The sequence below is a fragment of the Juglans microcarpa x Juglans regia genome, chromosome 6D (genome assembly GCF_004785595.1).
Source record: "Juglans microcarpa x Juglans regia isolate MS1-56 chromosome 6D, Jm3101_v1.0, whole genome shotgun sequence".
NCBI lineage: Eukaryota > Viridiplantae > Streptophyta > Magnoliopsida > Fagales > Juglandaceae > Juglans > Juglans microcarpa x Juglans regia.
In genome coordinates this window covers 37,229,815-37,256,736 of record NC_054604.1, presented here as the reverse complement: position 1 = coordinate 37,256,736, position 26,922 = coordinate 37,229,815, and the positions used below count along the sequence as shown (strand labels likewise).

Below are 26,922 nucleotides of genomic sequence, written 5' to 3'. Positions count from 1 at the left end.
AGTCAGCTTTCGTTGATATAAAAGGAATGCAAAAGAAGTAGAACCCTGTGATTATGGCCCTCATATGTAGTTAATACACTTGATTTACTGGATAGAATGAGAATATTTTGTTCTGACCAAAATTCCTTCTTTTAAGTAGCTGATTGAGGTAAAAAATTCAATTTCAAGAAATTTAAGAGTCGAAACTTAAGCCACACTAACCATATATATTGTGACTGACTCGATTAAGCAATCCCAAATTCTGCAGCCAAAAAAGGTAGGGGAGGAGAAGAAAAGGATTTGTCTCATTTCCTAATTTCAACAGCTCACTTACCAAACAAACAAGGACAAGCATTTTCAGTAACTGTAGATCGAACGAGAAATGTGTCAAAACTCTAATAGAAGTTCTCAAGGAGCTGCAACATGCAAGCATACGTAGTGTTAAAAGAATGCTTGGATATCTAAAATCGACCAATTCAATTTTATATATGATCTTTTTAAAATATTGTTCATTGACTACAACTTTTACCACAACAACTGAGTTGACAGTCGTAACTTGTTTATATGGGATCTATTTTGTAGCAACTCTAGGCTCTGCCGCTGACCTAGGTTTGAGAAGTGAGAATACTTTATAAGTGTTAAGAATGTTTATGAATAGTAATGAAAAAGTAATAATAAAATATTAAATAATAGTAAAAAGTAAGTGAAAAATAATGAATAATATAAAAAATAAATAAAATATAATAATAAAGTAAAAAATAGTAATGAGAGTATTTGAGAGTAGTTGAGATACTCTTGATTGTAAAGAATTGTAAACCTATCCCACTCGAAGCTCTCAAGTTCGGACAAAAGCTCGAGAAAACCTTGAACATGCACTCATTTTAGAATAATTATGCTTATCATCCATATACCATACACTTACTTTTATTTTTTATCTTTTTATTTTTTTCCCGTAACAAATATGTAGTCAAGAGATGATGAGTAGAAAAATTTAATTATTTTAGCAGGAAAAATAAAAAAAACATGTACAACATAGGCAGCTGGATAGAAAGACTCCTCATTTTAACGTTACGTGTCATGCGGTGTAAGGTGTTTGAGACGATGTATTTTTGTTACTGTTTCTGTCACAAATAAGCGACGTGCCATGTCGCTATTAATTCAATTACATGTTCATACAAACGAGCCGAAACAGATTGAGCTGCATACTGTGTTCACACTTCAGACATCATGGCTGATCAATAAACATTCATACTCATCTCATGCACAATGCACACCAAAGAATAATCTATGATGGCTACATCTTAAACAAAACAGATATGCAAATTGCAGACTACAATAATTCCATCATCACACGTACCCCTCAAGAATCTGTCATTAAATTACAAGGGAAAAGAATGAACATGCCTACAAGTTCCAAAAAAAAAAAAAAGGATGGGAGAGGATGAAAGAATTCACTGCTCTTCGGGAAAATTTGGTATTGGCCTTGTTAACGTTCCATGCAGCAAAGAGCTCCCGGTAACACAACGAAATGAGAAATACAAGAGCACAAAAATAATGTGCGAACGTGTTACATCTTTCAGGATAGAAAAAGAGCAGCAAGAAGCATTGCTAGGTATGTCAGGAAGAAGCATGAAGCTAGCTTGGGTTGCCCATTCAGCGGAGTTGGAGCTACTGCTGAAGTTCCACCACCTGGGCTGGTACTTGGGCCTTGCGGAGAAACAGAGGGCAGAGGTGGCTCCACCACATCTTCAGTTGTCAGGACAGGGTTTGGAGCCTCTGCTGGTGGCATGTAGGATTCAGTAATGACTTGCATGAGACCACCAGGTGGAACAGGTGACATGTAAGACGGTGTCTTGTTGCCCAAACCTAAGCATCGATTTCCTGCATTACACAGAAGCAACATTGTATCAGCAACTAGAGGCAAACTTGAATAGCTCTATTCGACCAAGCCAAAAACAAAAAAGTTTTATATAGCACAGCCAACTTGATTCTTAAAGGTGCCTGGAATAAATAGAGGCAAGGTGTGCAATATGTCTTAGCTGCAATACTGCATTAATATTGACATCCGCCAACAGTTCCCCATAAAAAGTCTCAAGACACTGGGCCAAACCCAACCCAATGGGTATGCCCATCAGAGGGCCAACCTAGGGGGCTGGCTCTCCTCAAGCTATCAGCAGCAGGTACTTCGAGTGGTATTTATAGCCAGGTAGTGGTGAAATGGATGTAAAGTGCTCACCCTAGAGAGTTACTTAAACAATTTTCCTTACAGCAACATCACCATTCAAAACCCAGAAGCTCAAGCTATCTCCCCATCACTCTCTGTAAATCATTGTGAAATCCTTGTCCGTAGTAGCAAATACACCACAAGTATAGGAGTATACTGTCTTGTCATATTTCAGCAGGAGATTGTGCATCCCATAGGTGGAAGTGAAGGCAGGCTCAACTTCATAAAACAGCCATCCACAGGTCATCGTGAGGTTTGGTTTGTATGAGCAAGGGAACGAACCCCAAAACCTGACCCCACTTCCACATGTATATGCTAATATACACCAACAAATAAACACAGTACACATTCTAATTTGCATACCAATGAGACCATCTATATCAAGTATACAGTTGCCAGTATGACCCAGCTTATCACTCAAAATTTCCCCAACTTGATAATGATATAGAGCATTTGGTATACAGATGTGTCAAAACAAGAAGAAATAAAGATTTTCAATATAAGTATTTCTGCATCATCTAAATAAAGAACTTCAATATAAGTATCCACTTACTTTTGTATCTAGCAGCTGTCCTAGGGAAGTCGGTGATGACACCATCAACTTTGGCAGCCATGACATATGTGTTGATCTCCACATTTGCATCCGAGTAGAAGTCATATGCTTGGGACACAAATTCATTGCTGAATGTTTCTACATAGACAGGGAGCCCAAATGATTGCAGCTTTGATATGGTATCAGTAATACTAGTGATGAACGCCTGATTTTCAGGAAACACAGAGTCCTTGCTGACAACCACAGAATGGGCGAACGTCTTTATTTTCTTAACAGTTGAGTCGAGGGCATCACGAATATTCTCGTCAACCTTATACACACACTCATAATTTTTTTTGTTCTTGAATTTCATTAGAACAGAACTATTAGCAGACTGAATCATAACTTTTGGGATGCCTGATTATCATAACCAGCTTTGCTCAAGGCATCAGTGACTGCATCGGTTACACTTAATCCCTGGCCTGCAAGATAGGCCGCATGCTGAAAGGAAATGAACAAAACGAAAATGGCATCATCAACAGGAATAGTCAGGTCAAGTCAAGGTGGGAAGAAATCTCAATTTCTCAATTGGTGCCACACAAATTGCACATCCAAACATCTTTGAACAGTATGAAACACGATACTTTCTGCACCACAGTCAATATAATTTTCTTTTTTGTTCAAAACAGATGAGGATGTACCACCACAGTGGAATAGACATCAACAATGTGAGTCCACAGGAATGTTTTTAAGCTACCCACTCTTATTTGCAAAGCTTCCCCGGAGCCCATGCTCAAGTTGTGGAAGGTGAACCAATTTCTGAATTATGTTATGCTTAAAATTTCACATTTTGATTTGAGGGGTCTGATCGGAAAGATTTTGAGAAGGAAATCATGAGGCAGGTAATATTAATATAGACCCAACGCAGATGCCAACCATGGCAATTCACATGCTTTTCGCAACTTTATTTTATTTTTTGATAAGTACACTTTTTACAACTTTATATAGACATCCATAAACATATTGGTACCACTCATCTCTCCTCCCACCTCAACCACCTTCTACAAAACAAAGAAAACACAACTTTCACCATGAAAAAAGTTCTAACTTCTTGGGGTTTCCTCAAACTCGTGATTTTTCATCATGCAGGGTTTGACCCTCCCAATTAGTATCTGGCGAACCCTTTGGTGAAACCCTCAGCCAATAACTGCCTGGTTTGTGTAGGACGGGAAATGTACGTGCCTGGGATTACTAAGGTGCTCGAAGAGTTTTGAATACCTTCTTAGTAAACAAAAGGTCGGATGCTGCAATAGGCATGAGACTCTCTCATATAAATTACTAATCATGGATTTCTGGTTTGAAATCTCCCTTAGCTTTAGGTTTTTTCTCTTTTAAATTTCTAAGTAACTATAGGGAGGTAGAGTAAATAATCACCTCTATGCTGATCAAGACACCAGTAAGGGAGCTCGCATTCTTTGCCAAGTGCAAAAACTCGGACAATGTTAGAAACTTCCCAGCATTTTTGTACTTTGGATTCCGGAACAACCTATAAGTGGAGTAAGGGTTTGCTATTGCCGCTGCAGGATTATTAGAAAATAATTAAACACAAGCACTGAAGTAACGTTCAGGACAAAGTACACAACAGAATATGAGTCAAATAACATAACCAAAAGGCAGCAGAAGATACAGAAACAGGGAAAGCGAATGCAAAATGGCAAAAGGGGGCCCTCTCCACACATAAGGATTTAGGGTGTCTCAACTTAGGCCTTATTTGTTTTCCTACTCAGTCCACAATGCTACATGGCCTCCCAAAAGGTTAAGAAATAGATTCACTTTCACAAGGTAAAACAATTTTGATTGGATGAAGTCAAAACTGTCATAGTCTTGTATATATATATATATATATATTTTTTATAAGTGAGTTCTGAAAGAGTTTTAAGTGGCTAGTTTGGAAATGCTGGCTAATTACACCTCACCACAAGTTGCATGTCAGTATGATTACCTAAAATCACTAATAACATCGATATAACAGTAAGCCACCATTTAATTCAGAATGTGTTATAAGGCTGTCAAATTTCCAGCAGCTACAATTTAGGTAGTAGAAAGGGAGGATACTTATCCCCTGGGTTAACAATAACTGCAAAACAAAATTTTGAAGTATAACATTTTCCAAAGCACAAAAGCTTTCAATGAGGTGAACCAAATTTGACTTACGTGTCAATCCTTGAATCTGACTCCATGTCATGTTAAAGGTAAATATTCCAGTCCCAGCCTTAATTTCTGGAATAGAAATTGTAAGGTTGCTATATATTGTTTGGGCAACCGTTGTGCTATCTATCAGATTTATCGAGCTTAAGCAGAATGGTGTTCCGTCCTTAGCCAATTGAACAGGGCAATCAAGGACATCTACTTTGTCTTCAATAGCTCTCTTATATGCTAAGTCTGTGCAACCAGGAAAATCTCCACTTGCTCCATTTTTGGAGATAACCAAAGGCTTTGCTGGATAGTAAACAAGGCGAAGGAACAAGGTTAACATTATCAGTCAGTTATGAGCAGGAACAAAAAGTCAAAGCTTTTATCAGAAGCAATATGAAAGAGTGATAACCTTGTGCTGAAGCATTATTGCCTAGATGAGCAAAGCAATCTGCAGTATGAGAAGAGAAATCAGCATCTTGAAGGAAATAATGATTGAAATAAATGGCCAATAATTCAATTATAAAAAACTAATGTTTGTGTCTGAGATTCAGAAAAGAACAAAAACACTGTTTGCATCAGAGTTATCCATATATTTCCGTTATGTGATTCAATGCTTCTGTTTTCAACTATACAATTGCAGCACATAGGATGGAGAAATATATGCAAGTACTCAGAGAACAAATCCATTTGACTACTATAATAACTTGATAAGGTGCTTCGCATTAAAGGTAGCTCTAGGTTTGAGAATGAAATTTAAAAGTTTCCTTAAAATCAGAGCGATTTGGTGAACTATATTGCATAATGATTTCTAGCCCCAACCACAACCCCGTCAATGGTCTGCCAAAGGCGGGTTTGTGGAAGTTTTTGAAGCTTTGCTAATGGATGGGGGCTTCATTAACTTCTCATGAAAACATAGGATGACTCGTGGATGCATCTGTAGTAAGCTACCAATTTTAAATGCAATGAAAGGAACTCAATCAAGGCGATCTGAAAATGCACACTAATATCACATGATTGCACCAAAGAATGGTCAAACATTTCACATTGGAGGTGCTTCAAGGTCAAGATACAAGCCAAGGAAAAATCAAACAAGGGGTCAAGGTAGCCAAACCCACAAGGAATTAAGACTTATTTGATTTGATCATTTCAAAAAACTAAATCTTTCATAGGGGTTCAGATAGCCAAATCAAGTTTCATTCAGGAAGTTCCAAAATCAAAACTAAAAGAAAACCTGATAATGAACCTATACTTTATGATGAAAACTATTCTTACAAAGTGAATAAAATAATTTACCTCTTGCTGCCGATGAAGTAAGCGGGAAGTCGGTCAGCAGACCATCAACGGAAAAGTCACCATAGTCAATGAAAGACAAGTGCTCAGATAATGGATCATAACTGTAATTGAAGCTAAATGGAACGTCATTTGCAAAATCTGATGCAAACACTTCTAGCCCTGCCTTATGAGCATCTACGGCAACAGTGGTATGAGGTTGTAAATAAAGACTTGCATCTACAGGCCATATGTAACCTTTGGGAATGAGAATTCCAGATGCAAATGTCTTGATAAACGTAAGATTCTTTAACAGAGAACCATATGTCTGGTTGGTTGAAGGCTCAGTCTCATCCTGTCCTAGAAACCTGAAGACCAGTTTTGTCGTTCCAGGATTAAATCGCTTCATTATACTTGTTAGGAAACCCACCTCCGGTGATGAAATATAACCAATTATCACACTTCTCGACACCGAAAGTACAAAGCTTCTCATACTTAAATTGTGTTGCGTGAAGAATGCATCATGCTGAAAAAGTGTTAGAATAACAGGGTTACTCAAAATGATAGCTGAGAAGCCATATCCTACGTGATTGGAGAAATAGTCATACAACAAAGGCAAAGAAAAATTTGATGTAAGACAGTTGATAGTCTTTATTTTACCTGAATGTTCAACCATAAGCCTGGTGGCTTCATTGTGGCCAAGTTTTGAACGGTGAGAATTTGGAAGCCAGAGCCATCAAACTTATTAGTTCGAGAATAGACTCCTTGATTTACTGGTATTAAACAGAGAAATTTGCATCAACTGCTAATGCAAAAGAGCATATTAAATAAGCAACAGCACAGTCTGATAGCAACTGTAACAGTATTTTGAAAGAGGGGAAGCATAACTACATTACTCTATAGACATTGGAAAACAATATTTGAATCCTAATCATCCATATTCATCTCATACTCGCTTACGTGCATAAGAATTTACTTGAACAATAGGCATCCAACTATATGTAATAAAAAAAAATAAAAAAGGATGGTTCAGTAGACCTCCAAGTAGCCTATACGAGAGAGAAGTAAAGAAAAAGTTGCTAAGGACTACTACTCAGACTTACAGATGACATTGGTTGCTAGCTCACTAAAGGTGAAATCCACCGAAAACCATCCTTTGGTAGAAGCCCCATTAACAAGGTAGGTCTTACTCCTGCTGCTGTAAACAGTCGAAATGTCAGTTGCATTCTCCAACTTTATGTCGGGCACACAGATCCCAGCTCCATCCTTTGTCAATTGCACATCACACCATAAGAACACATCGGATACACTAATTTGCAGCGCCAGATCATAGGCAACAGAACTAGAATCAGGAAATAGCCCTGAAAACCCACCGCGTGCAATGACTAAAGGCGGATTACCTACAAAATAATCGAATCATATCAATTAGCTCATGCAACAGGTAGCCAAAAATAATCACGAACGTTTCATGTGTGATAGAATCCCATGTCAAGTAGAAACAACAAGAGTGAGTGGTTACAATAATATTATTGGTCCTAGCCAAGGTTGGCTTAATTTAAGATTTCAGGTAGTGTCCCATTTTGTGCCACACATATAGCGGTGGAAATGTTTAAGGGAACATCTCTCCAAAAGTACTTGCCAAATGTAATCTCCGCATCATTTTTACCTTTCAGTTCCCGAAAATTATAAAGTTTGTCAATTTCTACTGTCATATATGACATAATAGAACCACAAAAGCAAGCCAAGAAGACTGCCGCTTACACGATGAGATTCTTTTAATTGAAGAAAATAAAAAGAAAAACTTGGGGATAAATCAAGCTATTCAGATCAATTTTTCGAGATTACAAGTCTTCATGTCTCTTCGTTTCACTCAATACATCTCGTCAGCTGAGTTTCCGATTTTCATTGCACGAAAAAAAAAAAAAAAAAAAAATCTCTACACGAAGCATTAAGATTCATTTGGCTGTTGAGATTAAAAGAAAAAAAAAAACATATTCGAAAAATAGAAGAACGAGACCAGATTTTGTTAGTAGGAAATGCTCCTTACTTAAGAAGCTCAACAGCCGAACAGGATAAAAATTCTTCTTTACCCAGCTTAATCAACTAAGCTCGGTGACAACCCCCCCCCCCCCCCCCAAAAAAAAAAAAAAACCAAAGGGATACAAAATCTAGTTTTCCTTTACTTCGGTTTCTCGTCAACCAGACAGAAAATAATCGAGCAGAAAAATCACATTAATTTTAAAAAGGAAGGGGAGAGAGGGGGTGGGAGCTTGAGGCAAAACACAAACCGCTAAGTGTAGGCCAGATACTTGTCTTGTTAGATCCCTGAGCAGAGACCAGAGCTACTACTACCGAGTGAAGCAGAAGAAGAAAGAAGGTTCGACCGCGTGAGTTAGACATTGCCGGAAAAACTCGCCGGCAAATCGTAGAAGCTCGGTAACTTCCGGCGATCGGATTTTCTCGGAAAATGTGGGCGATTTGCTCAGCTGACAGAGAGAGAGAGAGAGAGAGGGTGAGCTTGTGCTCTGAAGCTTTTCAGGCTGGCGATTCTGGATTTACATTTTTATATATATATATATATAAAAGTATATATTTTTGTGAAGCCTAAAATTGCCTTTATACTATAATGTTTTAATTTTCGACGACGCGTATTCAAGTTGCTTCGGAAAAGGCTGCTCCAAGTCGGCTTGCGAAGCCGAGCGGTTTCTGTTGTGATCTGAACGCGAGAGAGTGCGAGTCTGACTCTGAGGTATACAGTCACCATACAGCCTTATCTTGTCCCAAACACGACTTAACAACCGTGTTCGCGTTGAAAATCGAAATCATTGTAACTTTTGAAATCATATTGCTAAATAATGTGCACGTAATTACTGAATACAATTCTTTTATAAATAATAAAGAGTAATAGGGCATGTTTGGATACAACAAGCATTTTATTTTATTTTATTATTATAATTTTTTAAATTTTTATATAAAATATAATAAATTATTCAACTTTTTAAAATTTTAAAATAATAACAATATTAAAAAATAATATTTTATTTAATTTTTAACTTTTTTTTCAACTCATCTCATATCAATTTACTATTCAAACTGCATTTTAATCTGAATTTGGATAGAAATATGATTTCATTTTATCTTATCTCATCTCAATATCTAGGCACAACAAACACTTTTCAATTTTAATAATTCTTACAATTTTCTCAAATTTTAAAATGAAATTCAAAAGAAAAAACATATGTTTTAAATTTTAAAATAAAAATAATATTAAAAATAATATATTAACAACATTTTAATTTTATTATATTTTTATTTAATTTTTCTCTTTTATTTTCAAAATTTTATAAAATATTTTAATTTGAATCATTTTTAATTTATCTTATTTTAGGTGTAACTGGGATTCGAAATTGAATTGAGATGGATTGTGAATAGTAGTGAGATTTGTGAGTTAAAGTTGTTAAATAGTAATGAATAGTAGTGAAATGAATTGAGATGAATTGTGAATACAAACGAGACCTTAACTTAAATATCTCACTATTATTCATAAATTATATTTATTTTTTATTTAAACTAATTTTAATCAAAAGAAAATGATTTCTCTACAAAAATAATTAGAAAAATGATTTAATCATTAAAAAAAATTATAAAAGTAAATTCAAAATTAATATGATGTGATTTGTTAAAATATAAAATTATTTTGTTATAAAAAAATATAATGTACGTCTATTTATAAATTTAATATTAAAAAGTTTCTTTATTATCCTAGACTCCTTGCAATTCTCAAAAAACTTCTCACGATGTAACGTGCCCTGATTTTATTCTTACGTGGACAAATGATCAAGTCAACAGTTGCACTTGCATCCTGGCGCTCCAGCCTTCAACCGAAGCCGGCCACTATTTTTCGGGATACAGCTAAATGGAACACAGCTAGAGCGGGCCCCACAACATGGCCATCTCCAATCTGGCAAGTGTAAACGTGGTACGCAATGATTGGGCCTACCAACACATGATGCAAGCAAAACGCGCAAAAGAGTCTTGGTCTATGATAATAACAGGATTACTATACTTCTATCACCATTTTATTATTTATTTAAAAATTTTATTTTTATTATTATTACTTTTAAATATTTTTTAAATATTTTTAACTTTTTTAAAACATATATATAATTCCATTATCAAACCTACCATTATCCATACAATACATATCAAGAAAATACATGCATGCGCTTCAGACATAATAACCAAAAAGTACTTTACAAATTAGCATAAAGTTCTTTTATTATCAGATAAATTTATAAAAAATATGTATTTTTTTAAAAAAATAATATTTACAATTAGAAGATGTATAAATACAATATTTTTATTTAAAAAAGATTGAAATTTATTATTCAAAAATGATCTTTTTTATATAAATATTATATTTATTTATTTAAAAAAATACATGCCGCTTATATAATTTATTATTATATCTAACATTATTTTTTAATCAGTTTTTTTATTAGATGTGTTTATCGCAATTTTTTTTATTAATATTACCCACCTGTCATTAAAAAAAAGTGATACCGTAAAAATACAACACCAAGTCACCAACTCATTCACAATTGATTAATAAAATGATATTATTTTTAAATTAAACACATCAGATTAAAGTAAAAATAAATGATAACAAAATATTATTTTACTCAATAATTGTAAGAAAGTGACGTAGGATCTGTTTCTTTGAAGTCTTGGGACCCACCACTGTTGTAAACGTTACAGACTACAGTCACGACAGTGAAAGTTTTGGGCCATATATTGTGAAACGTCGGCGTCGGCGACTGTTCTATCGTTGAGGTAAAAAAAAAAAAAAAACAAATTGGAAATTTCAAATTAAAAGACTTGGGAGTTGAGTCAATGCGTAAAATACAAGTAAACGAGTCGTTTTTAATGTGATTTTTTTTTTTTTTGTTTTCTGTCCTTTGGAACCCTTCGATAATCTCTGTATCACCGATTACACACTTCCTATTATTCAATTTCTTTGCAATAATATTCCTATCTAAATTAATTATTAATTATTTTAATTAATTTTAAAAAATTATACAATAGTAATATTTAAAAATAAACTAAAGGTAAAAATGTCATTATATTTTTTGAGTTTAATCACATTTTGGTAGAACTAAAATTCCAGACATTATATTTTTTAAAAATAATAGTTATAGTAATAAGTGCGCAAATGTTTTTAAAAAAATTAATAAATACAAGACCTATATGAAAAATAATAATTTTTTACTAGTAGATGTCACTCTTTTTTAAAATGACTGTATATAATGCTACTCATCATCTCAATTCTCACCATCCCATGATGTGATATTAAAAGATTATAAGTTATTTATTATATTTTATTTATGAATCTATTATTTAAGATGATGAGAAAATAAATAATGGATATATTTTTTTCTTTTTTAAAATGTAAACCTAAATAAGCAATAAAGCAAATACAAGTTAATAAGTTAAAATGAGCGGAGCAAGGCGGAAAGACGGGGTGAGCAACTTTTGCGGTCAAGTGGGTGGGAGAAGGGTCCTGAAGAAAAAAAAAAAAGTATATACCTTTTGACGCAAATTAAATGCAAAGGTCATTAGGATTGGATACCCTCTTTCCCCTCCAAACCACTACTTTCGTTGAGCCTTTTTAAGAGTCTTTTTCTATTATTGTTAAACTGACTCAGCTTTCATTCCTGAAAAAATGAAAAGGTCTTCGGCTACCAACATTTTACCCCAAAGCCAAAGGTTTCATAAAGTGTGATGCGAATCATTCACACTGATTCTCTCACTTCTTTTCCAAAATCATCACTATGCCCTTCCAACAACTTACTTTATAAAAAATTTATATTTTTAAATGCTTGTATAATATAATTTGATTTAAAATTTAAATATTACAAATCAAATCTTATTATTTAACCGATGTGAATATTGCGCTTTACACACCAACATGAAAATATTATAATTTTATGAACTCGATCAAAGATTCAAATGCCAAATCTACCATTTCAAGCCAAATGTAAGTCACAAAATCTCAAACGCGTGGCATTGCATGTAAGTTTGAATTAATTTAAACAACTTGCACATAAAAAAAGAAATGATACACAACCACTAGACTTTGTGATCACTACTATTTTAAGTTATAAAGACTTGTTTGCATGATCCCTCTACCTACTCAAATATTAAACATTTTTTATTTTTTATTTTTTATTTTTTAAAAAGAAAATAAATGTGTAAAACCCAGAACCCCGTAGACAGAAAATAGAAAGAACAGTATCTGATTGACGACCGATTCAACGAAGACATTGTCGTCCTCAGATTACTCCTGCTGGGGAGGTTCTTAAGATGTGACGAAATCTGGAGACGTTTTGTCATTTACCACGAGACGGTATTAGTGGGGAAGGAAGCTTCTGTGGCAGAGAAGCCCATCTGGCAGCACGTGGGAGGACCACGATGAAAGAGAAGAGGACGAGGACTCTGATTGGTCCGTCACCTAAAACAGTTTACAGAAGTAGGTCTTCCATAATAAAAAGTAAGAGCTCACGTTGGAGGTGGGCGCCTTTGATGTTTAACTCAATTCAATTGGATGGAGCTAGCGCGTTCAAATCCGCGGCGAAGGCTTGGTCAGACTCGAAGGAAAATGGCATTTGGTTTGGGATAATTATAGGTTACTGCTTCCTATTACTAATTTATTATTATTATTTTTATTTAATAATTAAAGAAATAATTATTAATGAAATTGTATATATTTTTTAATTTTTTCTTAATGATTAATAAAGTTAAAAAAAATACTTAAAAAAAAATTACAAAAAAATTTAAAATTTCAAATACACTATAGAATAATAAATAAGTGGTAGAAGGATAGTAAACCTATCATTATCTTTTAGTTTTGGGTGACATCTTACATCTCTATTACTACGTTTTACTATTAAATTATTTTTTACTATTTAAATTTAGATTAAAAATTTCAAAACATTACTTTCTTATATAATCTAGAAGAAAATAAATTTAAACAACCAACGTAATTATGTAAATTAATTAAAAACAATTTTAATTTTTTTCTAACTTACTAAATTTAATTAAAAACAATTTTAATTTTATAAAAATTGACTTACTAAATTTAATTAATTTACATAATTACGTTAGTTAATTGAATTTATTTTCTTTTAACTTATGCAAGAAAGTCATATTCTAAAATTTTTAATCCACATTCAAATAGTAAAATGAAAGAAAAATAGTAAACAGTAATAAATGAGGTATAAGAGTATATTTTATTTTCTCACTTGAAATTGAAAGAGATTTTGATCCTATTTTTCTCTATTGAAACATAAATAAAACAGCTTATGTGGTCATTTCTAAAGGAATGTTTGTTTATTGTGCAAAAGGAAACAAGAAGTCCCCCATCCTCTCGTCCTATGTTATTTTAAATGCTCATTTACGAAAGTATGGCATTTGTTACAATAAAATAAGTACAAGGAAACAATGATCATATATATTCTTTTATATGCAACCGACATTTTTGTTTTTGATATATGGTGAGGTTGGATTCGATCCTTAATTCTCTTAGTGATAAATCAATGTATTGTCAATTATTCCAAAAGGCCTTGGCTAATCGACTTATTTTTTAGTAGTGGGAATTTGGGTCACTTGGGCGTTCATCCTCTAAAGAGTTTATACTTTCTATTCCATGCTGCATATTAAAGGAAAAAAAATAAAACATAAAAAGAAGAAATAGTTGATAGCACATCTGATGGTCCAGCCTCGGAAGAGTTGATACTGCATGCGCATTCAGAAATTTGAGGGCAAGTTCCATAAAAATAAATTAAAAAAAAAAATTTTGAAGGCAAGAGTTCAGTGTTCCCTCAATTTTATTGATAATTCTCATTTTTAACGGAGAAAAATCGTGTTTACAACCAGATACCTGTAGATTACAAATAAGCATAAAGATCAAAATTCAGATATCAAAAATCAAAAGACCCAACCACAAACTACAAATCAAATAGAAAGAATAACTCTAAGAAACCAATATGCAAGAAAAGGAACAAATCACACGTAAGAAAATAACAAAAAAACAAGAAGCAAAAACCAAGTAACTTACTTTGACAATTTCAAATAAGGAACATATCAAAGCATCTTCATTGGCTTGGTCAAAGTTGAATGATGGTTAAAATTTAGATAATCTGTGTAAAAAAATACATTGAATTAGGCATCTCTTAAACAATTTGGATTTCAGCTACAGTGCTTCACCAAATATAACTAACTACAATTGTTTCATCAAATATTAAAATATTAATTTCTCACTCCATGCAAACAAATTAAATTAATTAGAATCTAATTAACATTTAACATTTAGAATATAACTATTATTAACATTTAATAATACTTTTTTTTAATATTAATTTAATTAGAATATAATTATTATTAACATTTAATTGATAGAACTACAAAATGTGATAAAAATAAAAATAAATAATTAATTATTAAAATAATAATATTTTATTATTATATAGAGAGTAAATAGATAATCCAATGTGAGGATTGAATTTAAATAGAATAGGCAAATGTAAATCCATGTGATATTAGTTAAAATTTAAATATGCATTTGGTCAATCCAATGAGAATGTTCTCACACGCTGACATCTTTATTTACGTTAACATACACCACACACCATCATATTTGGATATGAATATTCGAAATAAAAAATTTTACTCATTATCCTCACACCACACTTCATGTGTGTGAATTCCTGAATTTTAACGTACTCAGCAGTTTATTTTTCCCCATATTTTCTACTTCCTGGGATTTTGAATCTGAAACACTAACAGAAAACCTTGTGTGAAGGCCATCTACAAATTTAGCTACATATAAATATGGTTTAAACTAGTCATTGTATGACTCGTTATCTTAGACACCGAAGCGCTTAAAGAGACTGCCAGGCTTAACAGGCTGCATGTATGAAGGTGTGTCTTTGCCCAAACCTAAGCACCGATTCCCTGCATTGCATTGAAGCACCAATGTATCATAAATTATCACAGTGGTTGGAATGGAATTGTATCAGACATGTCAGAAAGAAATATTAGAAAGATATCTCCATAAAAATGATCATAAGCCTAGCAATCGTGGTAATGCAACACTTAGCTTTGGCCATCAACAAAAATCATTTAAATATATGGAGAATCTAATATATATATATATATATATATATAAGTATCTGCTTACTTTTGTATCTGGCGGCTGTCTTAGGGAAGTCGGTGATGGCACCATCAACTTTGGTCCCCATGACAAATGTGTTGATCTCCACAGTTGCATCTGAGAAGAAGTCCCATGCTTGAGACACAAACTCATTGCTGAATGTCTCTACATAAACAGGGAGATTAACGGACTGTAGCCTCGACACAATATCAGTAGCATGAGTGAGGAATGCTTGAATCTCAGGAATGACAGATTCCTTGCTGACAACTACAGAATCGGCAAATGTCTTTATGTTCTCAATGGTTGAGTTGGGTGCATCAATAATATTATCATCTGCCTTGTAAACAAGCTCATAATTGTTCTTGTTCGCGAATCTCGTTAGGACTGAGCTATTACTGGACTGAATCATAACTTTTAAGGATGCCTGGGTATCATAACCAGCTTTGCTCAAGGCATCGATGACTGCATCGGTTATATTTAATCCCTGCTTCTTTCCAAGGTAGTCTGCATGCTGAAAGAAACAAAACAGAATAATTAAAGCATATAATCAATTAGAGATAGTAAAGTCAGGATGTGCAGAAAAAATGGTACTTTTCTGGCATTCTGCACTAATCTCATGACCAAAAGGAGGAAAGGCCAGGGACCAATTACTGAAGTACATAAATACTTTCGATTATAAGGGACTGATCAACAAGATGTTGAGAAAAAAGGGAAGTGGGAGGTAATATGGACCTAAACCAAATGCCAAACATGACAAACTTATTGACTTGCAAAATTTTCAAAGAAACACAAGTTCCCCCAAGAAGAAAGTTCAAAACCCTAAGGTACTTCCTCAAACGCATGATTTCTCATCATGGTGCCATGGGTTTCACTCAACCAACTAGCATCCAGCCAACTCTTCAGCGACATCCCCAGCTGATAAATGTCTGGTTTGTGTAAGACTGAGGGACTGTACGTGCTTTGGGATTAGTAAGGAGCTCACAGAGTATTGGATAACTCCTTAGTAAACAAAGAATGCTGCCATAGGGGTCGCACTCTCTCTTGATGGGTTACTAGTCAAGGATTTCTGGTTTAAAATCTCCTCCCTTAAAATCTTCAGTTTTTGTTGTTGTTGTTTAAATAGCAACTAACAGACCGTAGGCAGAGCAAATACTAACCTCTATGCTGATCAGGACACCAGTAAGAGAGTTCGTGTTCTTTGACAATGCCAAAAACTCAGACAATGTTAGAAACTTTCCAGCATTTTTGAACTTTGGATTCCGGAACAATTTAAAATTGGAGTAGGGGCTCGCTATTGCCGCTGCAGGAATTTATGAAAAAAACAAGTAAATACAGCGATTGAAGTAGGAATTTAGGACTAGCATGCTAATGATATTCACAAGAACACAACAGAATGTGATTCTATCTAACATTGCCACAATGCAGCAGAAGAGATCTTATAGAGAAAACAGATGAATAATGGAATGAAGGGGCTAGGATTTAGGTTGTCTCAATTGAGGGCCTTATAACTAGTGTTCCTTCTCCGAGGTCTATACAAAAGTTTTCCAAAATGTGACCTGGCATCCCGAAAGGCTAAGATTTTGATTGCCACATTCAACACTTGTAAAAAACAGTACTAACATGTACTTTCTCACTCTTCTTCAAAACTCTCCTATTTCCTATTAAATTGTATGTGCATTGGTAGTTCTGAACAAGTTTAAGGAGTAATTCTACATAAAATCATGAAGTGCGTAAACGCTTTGAAAAAAAGTAGGGTTCACTATTAAAAAATTAATTTTTTTCATGTGGATCCTATGTTTTATTCATTTTTTTCAAAACGATCACGCGAGGAATATAGATGAAAAATAAAGTCACAGTATTTTCAGCAGTTACATGCAAAACTTTTGCTAGTTACAATTTTAGGCAGATAAAAAGGAAGGATATTGATCTCTCGGTCTCAACAAAAACTGGTAAACAAATTTATTAACGTTTTCAAAGCACAAAAGGTTTCAGTGAGGAGAACGAAATTTGACTTACGTTTCAATTCTTGAATCTGACTCCATGTTAGGCTAAAAGTAAATATTCCACTCCCATCCTGAATCTCTGGAATAGAAGTTGTAAAGTTGCTATAACTTGATTCGGCAACTGTTGTGCTATCTAGGAGATTTATTGAGCTTAAGCAAAATGGTGTCCCATCCTTTGCCATTTGAACAGGGCAGTCAAGTACATCTACACCATCTGTAATAGCTTGTGTATATGCTAAGTCTGTACAACCAGGGTAATCTCCACTTGCTCCACATTTGGAGATAACCAAAGGCTTCTCTGGATAATTAGCAAGGGGAAAGAATAAGGTTAACAATGATATTCTGAAAAATAATGTTGGTATAGAGAGATCCCGGGAGACAAAATTAAAAATCACTTGTTAGCAGAACAAAATCAAAGCTTTTATTAGAAGCAATACATAACAATGATATACCTTGTGGTGAAGCACCTTTGCCAAGATGAGCAAAGCAATCTGCAGTACGAGAAGGGAAATCATCATCTTGAAGAAAGGATTACTTTAATAAGCTGCCGATAATGTAATGATAATCACAACGAAAGGTATTTTAGTGCTTCTGTTCTTAAAAAAATCACAAATGCAGCATATGTGACAGAGAACATGTACCACTGCACTTCTATAATAACCTGATAGGGTACTTTGCATCATAGGTTGCCCCACGTCCATGAATGAAATGGCAAAGTTTCCAAAAATCAGAGTAACGTTTAGTAAACAGTTTTCTACAATGATTTATCTTTAACTTCTGATGATGATGTAGGATAACTAATGAATACATGGTAGAAAGCTCGAAAGAGATCCAGTTTAGAACAAAATGAGAGAGTCGTTCAAGGTGATTTAGAAATGTGCACTGATATCAAAGGACTTTCACTAAAGAAGTGTCATTCATTTCACATTGAAGAAGGTGCTTCAAGGTCAAGATATAGCCAAGGAAAACTGCATCAAGGGATCCTGGTAGCCAAATTCTACAATTTGAAAATGGAAAATCTTAATTGATTTGATCGTTCAATTGATCCGTCAAGGAGTTCCAGTAGCCAATAGTTTATAATTGGTAATGCAAGATATGTAGGTGAATACTATTCTTATTTACCTATAGCAGCCGATGGAGTAATTGGAAAGTCGGTTAGCATGCCATCCACGGAGAAGTCACCATTGTCAATGAAAGACAAGTGCTCAGATACAGGATCATAACTGTAATTGAAGCTAAATGGAACGTCATTTGCAAAATCTGATGCGAAAACTTCTAGTCCTCCCTTGTGAGCATCCACGACAACAGTGGTATGAGGTTGTAAGTAAAGAGTTGCATCTACAGGCCATATGTAAGATTTGGGAACAAGAATTCCGGAGGCAAATGACTTGATAAATGCAAGATTCTTTAACAAAGAACCATACGTCTGGTTCGTTGAAGGCTCAAGCTCATCTTGTCCTAGAAACCGGAAGACCAGTTTTGTCGTTTTAGGATTGATTTGTGTCCTGATACTTCTTAGGAAAGCCGCCTCTGGTGATGAAATAAAACTAACTGCCACACTTCTCGACACAGAAAGTACAAAGGCTCTCATACTCAAGTTGTGCTGCGTGAAGAATGCATCATACTGCGAAAGGGCAAATGGTCAAAATTATAGCTTAGAAGCCACATTCTACATGATTAGAGTAATATCTGTCCGACCAAAAAAAAAACAAAAGGGGGGGTTGTCCAATATAAGACAGAGTCATCTTCAATTTACCTGAATGTTCAACCATAAGCCTGGTGGCTTCACTGTGGTAGCCAAATCTTGAACAGTGAAGATTCGGATGTCATTGCCATCAAATTTATTGGTTCTAGAATAGACTCCTTGAGCGACTATGACATCCCAACATATGCAAAGAAAAATGTAATTGGTTCATATATAAGACACCCAACCCAAGTGCGGAAACGTGAAGAAGAAAATGTTTAGGATAGTTCAAGACTTACGCAAGACATTATTTGCTAACTCGTTGAAGGTGAAATCCACAGAAAACCATCCTCGGGTAGGGACTCCATTAACAAAGTAAACGTTATTCCTGTCTTTGAAACTTCCAGTCGCAATGTCAGTAGCATTATCCAGCTTGATGTCCGGAATACAAATCCCGACTCCATCCTTTGTCAACTGCACATCGCACCATAAGAGCACATTGGGTACGCTAACTTGCAGTGCCAGATTATAGGCAAGTGAACTAGAATCAGGAAATAGCCCTGAAAACCCACCGCGTGCAATGACTAAAGGCGGATTGCCTACAAATTGATCCAATCATTAAAAGTAAGTTAATTCAAAGAACACTTAGCTTTATTCATGCTTTTCTAGTGATGATATGTCATTTCAAGTTGAGACAACAAGAGTGAGTTGGCATAGAAAGAGGAGGTAGCTTTTGAGGCAAAAACACAAACCGCTAAGTGTAGGCCAGGGACTGGTCTTCTTAGGTCCCTGAGCAGAGACCGGAGCCACTACCACCGAGTGAACCAGAGTGAGAAAGAGGGCCGCACGACCAAGTAAGTTACACATTGCCGGAAAAGCTCGCCGGAAATCCATAGAAACTTAGTAACTTCCCGCTATCGGGCTTCGTGTGATTTGCTTAGCGGGGAGAGGGAGAGATTTAACCAAGAAACGCGCGTAACCATCACGTTAAATGTTGGACCACTGGGACCCCCACGAAAGTCCAAAACTTTACAGCCTCACCGGAACGACAAAATTTTGGGGCATAAAACACATGCATTCGAGTTGACCATTTCGCCGATCGAACAAAGCAACAAAGCTGTAGTAACATGGCAAACTGTTGGGAGGAAGATGGGGCAAAGGACAAGTTGGTAAAGTTGACAAAGACTCCCGGACGTTAGTGGTGACTAGGAGCCTAGGACACCCACATTCACTACAGAGGCTGTGACCGAGTCTCTGTAGTGACCGAGTCAACGTGAGAAGGCGCCGATGATCTCGGCACCAATCATCATTTAGCCAATGAGTAAGAAAATTGAGATAAAAGATTAAAGTTTATATAAAATATTCTTTTAAATATTTTTTTATTTTAAAATTTTAAAAAATTAAATTCTTTATTTTATTTTGTATAAAACTTAAAAAAATTATAATATTTATATGAGATGAAATAAAATTAATTATGAAAATAAGTCACGCCTTACTCTTTTTTGACTAATCACGTTAAAATATAAATATGTTTTATGTTTAATGAAAAATTTTACTTATATGTTTAAATAAAATGATAGAAACGATAAATCACATATTAGTGTATGATGTTAGAATGATAAATAACATTTCTCTATCAAAATTAGTAGTGTTTAATAATTTAGTTGTGTCAAATATCTTCTATAGTATTTGTGGTATAATTTAATTTTAAAACTAAAATTTAAAGATTATAAATAAAATCCTACCATTTAAATTATAATGTGGATTATGTGCTGAATAAAACAATTCAATAATTCAACATGAATTTAAAAAAACATGTTTTAAACTATGATTTTGGGGGACAATTTTTTCAGATTTTTAAGACTATATATATATATATTGATTTATTAGATTTTGAAGGAATTTTTTTTTGTTTTTTAATTTTAATTTTTTTCAGATAATTTTCTTTCAAATTGTTATATATAGAAGATTCTTTTTTCGTATTTGTGAGGGTTAAAAATATATATATTCTCTCATTTGGAGTCAAAGTAGGAGTTCTTTAATTATATTATATATGTGATTATTTCTGGGTCAAGTGCATAATTGGATTTCACACCATTATTTTATTTCTCCTAAAATTTATAATTTTATCATTTTCACCCCTGATCAGATTTTTTCTTTTAAAAAAAATTAATTCCTTCGTCAGACTTTCATTAGAAAATCTAATGAAAATCTGTCTTGACATGCATACTCTATGACTATAAAATAATAATTTTTTTTTTTATCTTTTTTTAATGATGAGTATACGATCTTTATGTTCCATATTTATGTATTATCTTTCAAATTTTAATGTTCTAAATTGTTTACAAGGAACGACGTCGTACAGGGGGAAATCATGAGTTATTATTATAAGAACGCATTTACGTACGGATCTTTCTAAAATATTGAACAATATTAATTTTGATACGTCCAGATCAGAGACAATTAAGTAATAGTCTATCGATGATCAACAATTAATACAAAAGAATAAAATAATTAATAATTGGCTGCATATTCGATACATTATATTGAGTTAATTCGGATCTACAATATCATGCGCATGCTCATGATTTGGAGGGCAGGAGGACCAGCTCATGAATATATGGTACGTACTTAAAGGAGGAACTTGATCATAGTTTCTTCAACCCAGCCATCAATTACCATATCTGGATGATCTGTAAAGCAAATTTGCAAACCAAAAATTAAAAGATCAGCAGGAACTTACAGGTTTTCTTCAACTTATAACCAGCATATTTGGATCAGGAAATCAGCAGATTTTCTACTTTTTCCTTCTTGATCAATATTTTCTACCTCAAGTTTTAACTCGAGTTCATGTCCTTAATTAATTAGGTTATAGCATCTGATCATAGACGTCAGCAGATTCAGTCCTATGTGCCAGGCCTATGCCTAAGAAATTATATTATAAAACTCACATAAAAAAAAAAAATTAACTTTTTAACGATGGATGATATACTTTTATATATAGTACTAGTTAGCTAGAGTGTCGTTGCATGAGAAAATTACCTGGTCATCGATCACCAATTGCATGCTACCCTTTATTATAACACTCCATCATCTTAATTCAGAAATAACCACCGAATTCATACAAACTTCCAGGCGTAACAGGCTCCATGTACGAAGGTGTCTTTTTCCCCGCACGTACGCACCGATTTCCTGCATTTCATTGAACCACCAATGTATCAAATAGATATCATGATATGGAGCGTTTGGTATTCAACTGTATCAAGTAAACATAGCAATGCTAAGCTTAATTTTGGTGTTAGGGAAAAAAAAAAAAAAAAAGGGCCGAAATGATCTAGTTCATGATATGTTAGAATATAAAGATATAGTTCTTGAAACAAGTACTGATGATGATCATTTGATATGGTATTAAATAAAGGTTCTAAACTTGAAATCTGACTATGTTTATCTCTTTTCATCAATTTAATTTTTTTTTTTTTTGATAAATATGGATTTAAGTTTCAACATTACATTATGGATCACATGAATATAGGTTGAATATGAGTAAATCCACTTACTTTTGTATCTGGCAGCTGTCTTAGGGAAATCGGTGATGATACCATCAACTTTTGCCACCTGGACAAATGTATTGATCTCCACAGTTGCATCTGAGAGGAAGTCCCATGATTGAGTCACAAACTCATTGCTGAATGTCTCTACATAAACAAGGAGCTTCTCTGCATGAAGCTTGGGCACAATATTGGTAGTATTAGTGATAAATGCTTGAAGTTCAGGGAAGATGAAGTCCTTGCTGACAACCACAGAATCGGCAAATGTCTTTATGTTCTTAATGGTTGAGTCGGCGTTGGGGCCATCAACAATATCCCCATCAGCCTTGTATACAAGCTCGTAATTATTGCTCTTGCCCTTGAATTTCATTAGAACTGAGCTATTACTGGACTGGATCATAACTTTTAAGGATGTCTGTTTATCAAAACCAGCTTTGACCAAGGCTTCGTTGACTGCATCGGCTACTCTCACTCCCTGTGCATTCTGAAAGGAACAGATGAACAGAATCAAACGGGGATGATCAAGAAAAATATTCAAATCAGGAGGCATGAGAAGAAACACACCTCTGATAAATTGCAAATCATGTATTTCAGCAACAAAAAGACAGTAAGCAGCAGAGCAAATACTCACCTCTATGTTGATCAGGACACCAGTAAGAGATTTCGCGTTCTTTGACAAGGCCAAGAAATCGGACAATGTTACAAACTTTCCAGCATTTTGGAACTTGGGGTTCCGGTACATTCTATACTTGGTGGAGGGGTTTGCTATTGCCGCTGCCGGAATTTATGCAAAATACAAGTATATAAGTAGATAATAACGGAAATCCTCATTTAATGCAGAGAATTAATTAAAACCGAAGTAAAGTTCAATCACGCTTATCTCAGAGTCTCGAAAAACGCTTTTAAACAAATTTAAGAGGATGAATTTTTCCAAAGCATGAAAGTTTTCAGTGAATGTTTTCTTCGTTTGCTGTCTGGTTGGGAAGGAGGGGTTGTGGTTTAAAGGGTATCACTGCACAGAGTGAGTATGTAAAGGAGAACCCAATTCGACTTACGTGTCAAGGTTTGAATCTGATTCCATGCCAGGTTAAAGGAAAATATTCCACCCACAGCCTTTGAATCAACTATTGCGCTTTGTGTCAAATTTTCTGAGCTCAGGCAAAATAGTGTCCCATCCTTGGCCAGTTGAACTGGGCAGTCAATTACTTCTGCGCCACCCGCAATAGCTTTCTTATATGCCAAGTCTGTGCAACCTGGGTAATCTCCACTTGCTCCATATTTAGAGATAACCAATGGTTTCGCTGCATAATGAGCAAGGTGAAGGAGTGTCAACAATGAATATATGTCGAGAATAATGTTGTATATAAGCATTTGCGACTGTGGTGTATATATATATATATATATATATATATATATATATATATTATATATATATATATATACCTTGTGATGAAGCTTTTCTGCCGAGATGAGCAAAGCAAGCTGCAGTACGAGAAGAGAAAAATTCAGGATTGTGACGAAAATACTTAAGAGTAAATACCTAGTAGAAGAAAAAAGACTTACCTATAGCCTCTGATGGAGTAATTGGGAAATCGCTCAGCACTCCATCAACAGAGAAGTCAGCATTGTTAACGAAAGACAAGTACTCAGATATGGGATCATGACTGTAATTGTAGCTTAAGGGAACGTCATTTACAAAATCCGAGGCGAAAACTTCAAGCCCTGCTTTATGAGCATCCGCGACAACAGAGGTATGAGGTTGTAAATAAAGAGTTGCATCTACAGGCCATATGTAAGATTTGGGAACAAGGATTCCGGAGGCAAATGTCTTGACAAAATTAAGATTCTTCAACAGAGAGCCATATGTCTGCCTCGTTGAAGGCTCAATCTCATCTCGTCCTAGAAACCGGAAGACCAGTTTTGTCGTTGTAGGTTGAAATCCCGACGCAATACGTTTTAGGAAAGCCACCTCTGGTGATGAAATGTAATCAATTTTCACTCTTCTCGAAACAGAGAGCACAAATCTTGTCATACTCAATTTGTGTTGCGTGAAGAATGCATCGTACTGCAAATTAAAGTGTTCGGTGTTGGAGCAAAAGGGTTAGTCAGAATGCATGATAGCTGAGAAGCCAAGCCAAATCCAACATTATCAGAGGAAAATTAAAACAACAAACGATCAAGGAGACCAATTCAATGTTAAGGCGCACAGACACAGCAAAGTTCATAATCTTTCATTTATTACCTGAATGTTCAACCATATGCCTGGTGGTTTTAGTTTTTTAGCCAAATGATCAACCGTGATAATTGCGAAGCCATGGTTATCAAACCGGTTAGTACGAGAATAGACTCCTTGCGTTACTGATAATTAGAAACAGAGAAATTCGCATCAGCTAGCGGTGAAAAATCTCATATAAAAAAAGAAGAAACCTTGACTGACAGCAACTATAAACAGATCGAGTACGTCGACGGTAACAAAAAAAAAAAAAAAATGTAAAGAAAATAAGGTTTGCGAGCGAAAAATCAGACATACTGGAGACATTATTTGCTAGCTCCTTGTAGGTGAAATCCAGAGAAAACCATCCTCGGGTAGGGACCTTATTAACTTGGTAAACCCTACTTCTGTTTTTGTAAATAGTAGCAATGTCAGTAGCATTCTCCAACTTGACACTCGGCGAACAAATCCCAGCTCCATCCTTTGTTAATTGCACGTCACACCATAAGTGGACATTGGGTAGACTAACTGCCTGTGCCAGATCATAGGCAATTGAACTAGAATCTGGAAACAGCCCTGAAAACCCTCCTCGTGCAATCACTAGAGGCGGTTTACCTACAAAATATTAATTCCAGTCATTGTATGTATCAGTTTATTAGCATGCGATATTGTAAACCATGTAAGACTCAAGTAGAAACAACATAAATGAATGAATTACAACATTGTTGTGTAGGAATATATGTTTGTGACGTCGTCGTACGTGTAATGTTTCACAAAGATATCGAAGGTACGTACGTACGTAAATCCGGCGTAAGAACAATATTCACACTGCGATTTTCATTTTTCAAGAAAGCAGAAAACTACTTTTTCGTTTTGTTCCAACGTTATATTTTTCTCGGCAGTACAGGTACTAGCTAGAGGCTTGGAGGCAAAACACAAACCCGAAAGCGTAGGCCAGCGAGCAGTCTTGCTAGGTTCCTGAGCAGATACCAGAGTCAATACCGCGGAGCACTGAAGCAGGAGAAGAAAGAACGCCCAACCGCGTGGGTTGCACGTTGCTGGAAAAGCTTGCTGGCAAACCATTGAAGCTGAGAACGTACGTAACTTCCGACGATAAGGTTTTCTCTCGGGAGATTTGTGAGATTTTCTTATCTTTGTAAAACACACACACACATATATATAGAGAGAAAGAGAGAGAGAGGGAGAGAGGTAGAGCGCTCGATTTGCAAGCGAACGGGAGGTGAGGGGATCGCTTACCGCGCAATTCCTACTGCATGTTTGACGCGAGTCGTTCCAAGTTGGCATGCATGCAAATCTAGCTCTAAATACTCTAAATTCAGCAGATCGGTTGGCATGGGAAAAAGGTCTTTTAATCGTATTGGTGAAAAGGGATAACAGTTCGGATAATTAGAAGCTATAATTAGTATTTGGACATGAGTGATCATAACTAATGATGGCATAATTAACGAATTAGAGAAGCACATGATCAGTACGTACGAGGAAATCGTTGGTGAATTGTATTCTTATCGGCTAGCTAGGTTGCAGCTTGCCTCGCAATATTAAGACTGTGTTTGTTTGAATGTTGAAATCATCTTCGATGTTTCGAGATGGTTTGTAAATAATAATATTTTATAAATTCTATTGAGATATGTTTAAATGTAAATAAGTTGAGATAAATTTAATTTTTTTTATAAAAAATTGAAAAAATAATAGATTTCGTTAATAATTTATTTAAGATAAATTAAAATGAGTTTATCTTCTAAATATAACTGAATGATATGGCAAGCCAAGTCATGAATTAATGAATTTGTCCCGGGGGAATGATATTGGTGATAAACGGCCAAATCAAGCCCTGACCCCACATTTTTTCCACCAATAATCTTGCTAATTTTTTTGAACACCGAGTTTCGCCATGTACGTTCTTTTTATTAAAAAAGAAAATTAATTTAGTTATTATTATTAACATTAATGTTGCCATTGATTGATCTCCAAAATGAGTCAAAACGACATTAGAATCCAAAGTTAGTCAAAACGACATCAGAATTGGAGTACGCACTAGCTACA

At 34.7% G+C, this 26,922-nt stretch overlaps 3 protein-coding genes and 1 long non-coding RNA gene across 4 annotated transcripts; all 4 read right to left on the bottom strand.

Moving 5' to 3' along the window:
* Positions 1-1,211: 1,211 nt before the first annotated feature.
* On the bottom strand, positions 1,212-8,757 carry LOC121236191 (glycerophosphodiester phosphodiesterase GDPDL3-like). Its single transcript, XM_041132723.1, is given in 10 exon segments — positions 1,212-1,860; positions 2,757-3,146; positions 3,149-3,236; positions 4,170-4,312; positions 4,950-5,234; positions 5,341-5,379; positions 6,225-6,726; positions 6,861-6,973; positions 7,304-7,600; positions 8,489-8,757. Coding segments are annotated over 10 exon segments (2,274 nt in total). The 5' UTR covers positions 8,601-8,757; the 3' UTR covers positions 1,212-1,555.
* A 5,535-nt stretch (positions 8,758-14,292) lies between these two features.
* Positions 14,293-14,960, bottom strand: LOC121236195. The gene is made up of 2 exons (XR_005934666.1): positions 14,851-14,960; positions 14,293-14,351 (listed from the first exon to the last, which is right to left on the bottom strand). It is a non-coding gene; the product is annotated as an uncharacterized LOC121236195 (long non-coding RNA).
* Positions 14,961-15,106: 146 nt separating this feature from the next.
* On the bottom strand, positions 15,107-20,283 carry LOC121236193 (glycerophosphodiester phosphodiesterase GDPDL3-like). Its single transcript, XM_041132725.1, has 9 exons — positions 19,851-20,283; positions 19,398-19,697; positions 19,171-19,286; positions 18,537-19,038; positions 17,867-17,905; positions 17,428-17,712; positions 16,569-16,711; positions 15,439-15,922; positions 15,107-15,212 (listed from the first exon to the last, which is right to left on the bottom strand). Exons 1-9 carry the CDS (start codon positions 19,990-19,992, stop codon positions 15,124-15,126), a joined length of 2,100 nt encoding a protein of 699 aa, XP_040988659.1. The 5' UTR covers positions 19,993-20,283; the 3' UTR covers positions 15,107-15,123.
* Positions 20,284-22,560: 2,277 nt separating this feature from the next.
* Positions 22,561-25,941, bottom strand: LOC121235601 (glycerophosphodiester phosphodiesterase GDPDL3-like). Its single transcript, XM_041131936.1, has 8 exons — positions 25,800-25,941; positions 25,177-25,473; positions 24,889-25,004; positions 24,210-24,711; positions 24,090-24,128; positions 23,702-23,947; positions 23,278-23,420; positions 22,561-23,130 (listed from the first exon to the last, which is right to left on the bottom strand). The coding sequence occupies exons 1-8, from the start codon at positions 25,939-25,941 to the stop codon at positions 22,561-22,563; spliced, it is 2,055 nt and encodes a 684-aa protein (XP_040987870.1).
* Between the last annotated feature and the right edge of the window lie 981 nt (positions 25,942-26,922).

What these genes read in the sequence shown, in the direction of transcription:
- LOC121236193 (XM_041132725.1), bottom strand. Translation starts at nt 19,992, where the DNA reads ATGGATTTCCGGCGAGCTTTTCCGGCAATGTGTAACTTACTTGGTCGT. An exon ending in TCCCTGGCCTACACTTAGCG is followed by an intron (nt 19,698 to 19,850) that starts GTTTGTGTTTTT and finishes ATCAATTTGTAG; the next exon opens with GCAATCCGCCTTTAGTCATT. An exon ending in CAAAGGTGCTTCACCACAAG is followed by an intron (nt 17,713 to 17,866) that starts GTATATCATTGT and finishes CTAATTATCCAG; the next exon opens with AGAAGCCTTTGGTTATCTCC.
- LOC121235601 (XM_041131936.1), bottom strand. Translation starts at nt 25,941, where the DNA reads ATGGTTTGCCAGCAAGCTTTTCCAGCAACGTGCAACCCACGCGGTTGG. An exon ending in TCGCTGGCCTACGCTTTCGG is followed by an intron (nt 25,474 to 25,799) that starts GTTTGTGTTTTG and finishes AATATTTTGTAG; the next exon opens with GTAAACCGCCTCTAGTGATT. An exon ending in TACTCCATCAGAGGCTATAG is followed by an intron (nt 24,129 to 24,209) that starts GTAAGTCTTTTT and finishes CTCGTACTGCAG; the next exon opens with CTTGCTTTGCTCATCTCGGC.